Below are 6811 nucleotides of genomic sequence, written 5' to 3' on the forward strand. Positions count from 1 at the left end.
CTTCTCTGTCAAAAGAAGCAGGTAGCCTTTTCTCTCGCCTTAGATCGTTACTCATATTCCAATAAGATTCGCCTTCGAGTACCTCCAAAACTTGCTTTGCTCGCAACTAGAGGGTGAAATATGGTGTCTTTGTGTCCGTTGTTTGTGATTTTTTCTGCCTACTTCTTGTAAAATTGTGATACCCAATTATTAGTTTTCTTTAATTGCGTAATTTCTAAGCTCATACTTCTGTTTCTGGAACAATGTTAATGTAGAAAAAAAATATTAGTGAAAGGGTGTAACAATAGTGGAGAGGAGATGTTAATGGTGAAACATGATATGGAAGGAGAGGGAGGTGGGGTAAAATTGAGTTTGATTAGTGACGTGGCATGCCACATATTACCCACCTCATTAAAATTTTAGTGCCATGTGGGATTGGGTTTCAACTTGGATAACTTTAACGGTGGAGGGGTATATTTGAGCCAATAGTATAACGGTAGGGGCATATTTGGACCCAAAGTATAACGAAGGGTATATTTGGCCCTTTTTTGATAGTTCAAGGTTATATTTGACCCTTTTCCGAATATTATAAGTGCAATCATTTGTGTTCTTCATCTATATTTACTTATATGCTAAAATGTTTGAAAGTGTGGGGGTGTCCAACTAATGTTATATATGCTACTTGATTTTATGAAAAAGTAATAATACTTGAGAGCAGTGGCGGAGGCAGGATTTCCATTCAGGGAGTTCAAAAAATAAAATAAGCACGCTTGTGTTGGCAAATGAGCGGGTCGGATCAGGAATAACTTAAATACATAAAGTATACTTAACGAAGCACATAGCAATGAAAAGTCAAAAAGCAACTAACTTGCATGAGAGAACCTTAATAGTCCAATAATATATAAAATTTGGAATATAAGTAATACCTTGCGGACTTTTATCTAAATCACGCTGTAAGGCATACTTCTTCCGCAAATGGTTCGGAAGAGCTTCTATATCTGAGACAATGTCATCAATGTAGCAAATTGTTAGAAATCAAATCAGAACTACACATAGGAACTAATTCCTATATAATAAATCAAGCATCACTCTTGCACAGACAATACTAAAAATCATGCTCGAAGCTAGAATAGTGTTGTCAAAGGCCTGCTTGAGGCGTACATAAACCTCGAAGCTGGGTGAAGGCACCTCCGCTCATGATGAAGAAAAATATCACAATAAAATGCCACAATATAGGTAATAAACTAAGCAAAAGCTAATAAAGTAAGAAGTTTCCATTAACAAAGGCAACTTGAAGATGCCATATTACAAAAGTAAAAGCTTAGGAGCTTTTGAAGCAAAAACAAAGAAACTAAGTTAGACTACACAAGCAAGAACCATGGAGTTTTACAACTGTACTCGACGAGGTTTCATATCTTGAAATGTTTAAATAACAGCATCATTAAAAATATTATCAACATCATTTTCTACATAAGGCATCAAGCAACCGCTAAAAAAAAAAAATCATCATTCATTCGACTCCGCAAGTCATTCTTAATAAACTTCATTTTAAAAGCTCTTTCAACGGATTTGGCAGCAACCAGTAGAAGCAAAGCAAGTTTCACTAAGCGGAATACAAGAGGATAATTTGAATGCTTCTTTGTCTGAACTAATTTTTTCGAAAGATCACAAAGCCCTTTTAGATTGAAGAACCTTTCATCAACATCACGAGCATCAATAATGTAACTTGCAAGTTGATTCTCAAGAGAACCCATATTGAATTCATTAAAGTCATCAGGATATAATTTAGCCATTTTCATTATTTTCCTGATATCAAAACTTGAGAACAAGTCAATTGGATTCAAACAAGAAATTCCATGAAGCAAATCAGTCGTCGCTTCGCCAAAACGATCTTTAAGTTCTTGAAGTTGCCAATCAATAATATTGCAAAATACCTCAACACGATAATGATGAGAGACTTTATTGTCACCAAGTCTCCTTCGTGATCTTAAAGAGCTAACATATGGCTCCTCAAAGTTAGGTACCAAAATTCCATGCTTGATACAAAACAAAGACACCCTAGCAATAAAAGAATCCCATTCTTCATCCCTATATGCTTGCAACCTTATTTTTGCTACTTCAACAAGTAACATGGCATTTGTCAAATCTTGCTCCTTTTTTTGTAAGCATTTATTAAGCTCATTTGTGATTGCTAAAACATCACTCATCAAATGCAACATGAACGCAACCTCATATGTTCGACAAGCTTCAAGATATCCCATTGCCTTGGCTCTTTCATCCAATAATCGTGCATCAAGAACAAGTGATTCAAGAACATTAAGAATAGAGCCAAACATAAGAATAAAATTGTTGAAAAATTTAAAATGAGATCCCCAACGCGTATCACAAAGCTCTTGAAAGAACAAGTTCTTGATTCAAGCCACTAGGTTGTAAGCTCACCCAAATCTAATGCCTCTTGAATTCTTTCTTTTTGAGAATCTCGAAATTCATCCATACGCTTAAAAGAATATCCCAATACATTCAAAATATTTGAAACCAACACTACAAGTTTTCCCACTTTAATACATTTTTTCGAAACCGTAACAAGAATTAGTTGAAGTTGATGAGCAAAACAACAAATGGAATGGGCTGATCTACTTTCTTGCCTAATCAACATTTTAAGGCCATTGATCTCACCTTGCATATTGCTTGCCCCATCGTAACATTGTCCACGCACATATGATAGACTTAAGGAATGTTGAGCAAGTAAATTAACAATTGCCCTCTTTAGAGATAAAGCACTAGTATCTTGAACATGAACAATGTCAAGAAGCCGCTCCATCACAAATCCATTTCTATCAATATATCGTAAGACAATAGCCATTTGCTCCTTACGTGACACATCAAAAGACTCATCAACTAGTAAAGAAAAGTAGTCACCATTTAATTCCTCAAGAATAGCTTTAATTATTTCTATCTTACAAGCACTCACAATATCTTTTTGAATCATTGGAGAAGTCATTTGATCATTTTGAGGAGCATGTTCAAAGACATAATCACGAATATTATCACACTTTTTCGCATACCATGAGAGAATTTGAAGAAAATTACCCCTACTAAGTGATGATTTAGATTCATCATGACCTCGAAATGCCAATCCTTGAGTTATGAGAAGTCTTACTACATCAACGGAAGCACTTAAGCGGACCAAATACGCATGCTTAAATTGACTAAAGTGCAAAATGAATAGATTTTCAACTATCATATCTCCAAATACAAAAAATACCAAAATGAATCTGTTGTACCCGCAATAAATCTTGACATTTCTTTTTTGACTGGTTATGTGGGCTGTTCAGTAGACCAATATGTTTTCCAAGATTTTCAACTATCATATCTCCAAATACAAAAAATACTTCATGGGTATAATCTAAAAAGCAAGAGAGAAAATTATGCAACCGATCAATTCTCGGTCACTCCGGCAAATTTGAAGCAATTGAGCTAAACTTTATAGCAAATATACAAAATTAAAACAATAAGCAACAACAACATACCCGTATTTTATTCTCACAAAGGGGTATGAACTATGAAGAGGGTAAGCAATAAAGCAAATATATAGAATTTTAGAAAAGATAAAAAAAAAATGGAGAAAGGAGGGAACTAAGAACTTACCGAAGAAGTCATGAACGGAGACCGCAGACGACCGACGTTAAGGAGAGGACAATGTCGATGGCTAAACCATGGCTAAAAAAAAAAAAAAAACCGAGCAATACCAAAAAAAATATATATATATATATATATATATATATATATATCATAATGATAGAGAAGAGAAAGAAAACCTTTGGTTTGTTTAGTATTTGACTTATTTAGGGATTTGAATCCAATTAGACTTGTCCCCAACAAAACTACGTCGTTTTGTCCATTTATTTTAAGTAAATATAATGTTACTAAACTACGTCGTTTTGTTTAATGAAACAGCTTAAATAAAATGTTCGTAAAATATTGCAAGCGGGGGTCCGGGGTTCGAACCCGCGTGCATCGTGCAACTCGAACCCCCGCGCCACCGAGTCGCGCCTTTCATTTGTATTGAGGGGTTTCAATATTAAATATATACACATAAAATAAAAATTTGGCCTTATATAAATTGTGTAATTTTTCGACTGAGGGGGTTCGGATAAACACCCTGGGATATACGTAGATCCGCCCCTGCTTGAGAGGTACCACAAATATGGTAATAAAATAGTGTATTTTGTAGTTGTACTAGTAGGGTACAGTGATGTCACGTGGATCTCAAAATTCATTAGTAATTATTTGTTTACCCCTTCGGGGGGGAGGGTGTAATAATATGAAAATCAGCCAAATAGATCATAAATGAATTTACGTTTGTGGTTTGAAGTTGGCTGGTAATGAGGTTAAGATACTTCTTAATGAGTATTGAGGTTGAGATAAAAATCAACGTATTTATATATTGTGATTGCCAAACAACATTAGTTGTAGTAGAAAATTAAATTTTTCAATGGCAATAAAATACATTCATATGAGATATGATGTGATAAAGCAGCTATTGTGAGATGAAATTATTTTCATTAATTATCCGAATTTAGAAGGTGAACTTGATCAATTCACAGACTATACGAAACATCGAGGGGAATGGAATGGAATTTTTTACTCAATTTAAGAAGATCAATAATAATGATAACCCAACCTATGTAATTGGAGATCCCATGTATTTGATTTATATGGGTAATAACAAGTTATTAGTTGATCATGTATGCACTATTAAATTATGCTCCTTCCTATGGTATGTGAATATAGTGCAGTTCTGCAAGGCAAAGTGAGGCTGAGTTGTAAACTCTTAATCCATTACCATATCCTTTATAGGTAGTGTATTGCTCTGCAGTACAACGATGGGTGGTTTATATAAGTATGGAGTGGTGCCGCTTCTATGAAATTGTGACGGATTTCTAGAGCACTCATGAATACCAAGACACGCGCATGGCCTCTTAGCACAAAACCGCGATAACGACAAACATTGTGTGAGTATAATGTGATAGAATAAGACCATGGACTTACAAAAGAATTCTTGGTTCATAGAAGTTATAAACTTCACCAATTGTTCTGTAAGTATAATCTTATTTTATCTAAGTCTGATTCATAGTCTACGCAACGCCAGATTCGATGCATTGTACTATGTGGAAACCCAGCAAGATGTTCTTTCTCCTTCTTTCCTTTTGAGATATGTGAAAACCCATCAAAACTTCTTATTTCATTCCATTCCTTATTATTCTTTTTGAGATATGAGGGGGATTGTTGAAAAATATGTTAATATCTCAAAAAGAATATTGTAGAAATTCATTCTCTTTACACCAAGTTAATGAGTCTTTAATATGTCAATTATTGTTTATCCAAATTCTAACATGTTATTGGCATTTGTGGGACAAATATTCAAAACCATAAAAAGCCTTGATTAGCCAGTTCTAACGTTTGTTTTTCAACAATAACAGACCCTTGAATTAGCTTTTATTATGTGATAATATTCTCATTAATCACTAGCCTTTATTGTCTTCATTATTTAGCCTTTTTACTGTCCATTGATTTCATATAGCCGTTGGAGTATTCAACCATCTTATGGGTGGTTTTCTGATCTATATATTAACACAAGTCGTCCTCATTTTAGATGAACAATTTGATACAAAAGCTTCCTCATATAATATTATGTGTGCTGGGTTTTACAATATGACTTAAAAATTTTGTTAGTTTCTGGCTCCTAATTTTATACTAGAAGAGCTTGTTGAATCCCGAGTGATACACCTATACCGGGTGAAATATCCTTAAGGACAGTGTCTTAATTGGCATGCCTCAAGCTATGGACAATTCTCCACAACATTCGTAATCAAGTATTTTCCGTAAGATTTCCAATAGAAATGTCATGTGGCATGCCACCTCATCGTCCAAATCTAATTTTAACCCTCCCTCCTTTCATGTATCTTTCATCATTTGCACCTCCCCCTCCATGACTACCACACCACTATACCCACCACCATTTTCACAGACTCGAAAGGTGGAAGAAATCAAAATGCTTCAAATGACTCATCCCAATTAATTGCTTCATAGATGTACATATTTTAGTTTTTCAAAATTAGATTATAAGCAAGGTATCGGAGTCCCCAAGTATTACTCCATGTGTGTATATACAGAGCAAGCCCTTTTACTTGCATTGCCAATATTACGACATTATTCATGTGCACCAACTTTTAGTTTTCAGTGTCTTGTAATGTGCCCGTGACTTTTTTTCTCATGATATGTTCCTATTGGATTGGGCGGACCGTACTACACGGTTGAATTAATCTCGTTATGTCTTTAAGGACAAGAAGTTGCTCAATGTTTTGCCTATGATCAAATGCTAAAATGTAGATATACCTCAAAGTTTAATGGCTTTTCTGGCTTCCAATTGATGGGAAAGCAGTTAATTGGGATGAGTCATGTGAAACATTTTGATTTCTTCCACCTTTCGAGTTTGTGAAAATGGTGGTGAGTATAGTGGTGTAGTAGTGGTGGAGGGGAGGTGCAAATGGTGAAAGATGACATGGAAGGAGGGAGGGTTAAAATTGGATTTGAACAATGAGACGGCATGCCACATGGCATTTTCTTCATTAAAAATATTAACCTTAATCAACGTTAACGGTGGAGGGGTATATTTGTGCCCAAAGTATAACTGTAAGGGCATATTTGGACCCAAAGTATAACGAAGGGTATATTTAACCCTTTGTTGATAATACAGGGGTATATTTAGCCCTTTTCCCCTTTTTTTTTTTTAAAAAAAAAGTTGATTTGTGTGACCTTGCTATTCGGG

The 6811-nt window shown here is 34.9% G+C and overlaps 2 protein-coding genes across 2 annotated transcripts; both read right to left on the bottom strand.

Annotated features, from left to right (window-relative positions):
* Positions 1–220: 220 nt before the first annotated feature.
* Positions 221–2315, bottom strand: LOC132047605 (uncharacterized). The gene is made up of 3 exons (XM_059438625.1): positions 1499–2315; positions 906–977; positions 221–234 (listed from the first exon to the last, which is right to left on the bottom strand). Exons 1-3 carry the CDS (start codon positions 2313–2315, stop codon positions 221–223), a joined length of 903 nt encoding a protein of 300 aa, XP_059294608.1.
* Positions 2316–2401: 86 nt separating this feature from the next.
* LOC132047606 (uncharacterized) lies at positions 2402–3223 on the bottom strand. The gene has a single exon (XM_059438626.1). It carries the CDS (start codon positions 3221–3223, stop codon positions 2402–2404), a length of 822 nt encoding a protein of 273 aa, XP_059294609.1.
* Positions 3224–6811: the final 3588 nt, after the last annotated feature.

The sequence above is a fragment of the Lycium ferocissimum genome, chromosome 2 (assembly GCF_029784015.1).
Source record: "Lycium ferocissimum isolate CSIRO_LF1 chromosome 2, AGI_CSIRO_Lferr_CH_V1, whole genome shotgun sequence".
In the NCBI taxonomy this organism is placed as follows: Eukaryota; Viridiplantae; Streptophyta; class Magnoliopsida; order Solanales; family Solanaceae; genus Lycium; species Lycium ferocissimum.

Bases quoted from the DNA above. Each gene is read 5' to 3' on its own strand.
- LOC132047605 (XM_059438625.1), bottom strand. From the start codon at position 2,315: ATGTTTGGCTCTATTCTTAATGTTCTTGAATCACTTGTTCTTGATGCA. The intron at 978-1,498 runs GTCGAATGAATG...ACATTGTCTCAG, and splicing joins TATTAAGAATGACTTGCGGA to ATATAGAAGCTCTTCCGAAC.
- LOC132047606 (XM_059438626.1), bottom strand. From the start codon at position 3,223: ATGATAGTTGAAAATCTATTCATTTTGCACTTTAGTCAATTTAAGCAT.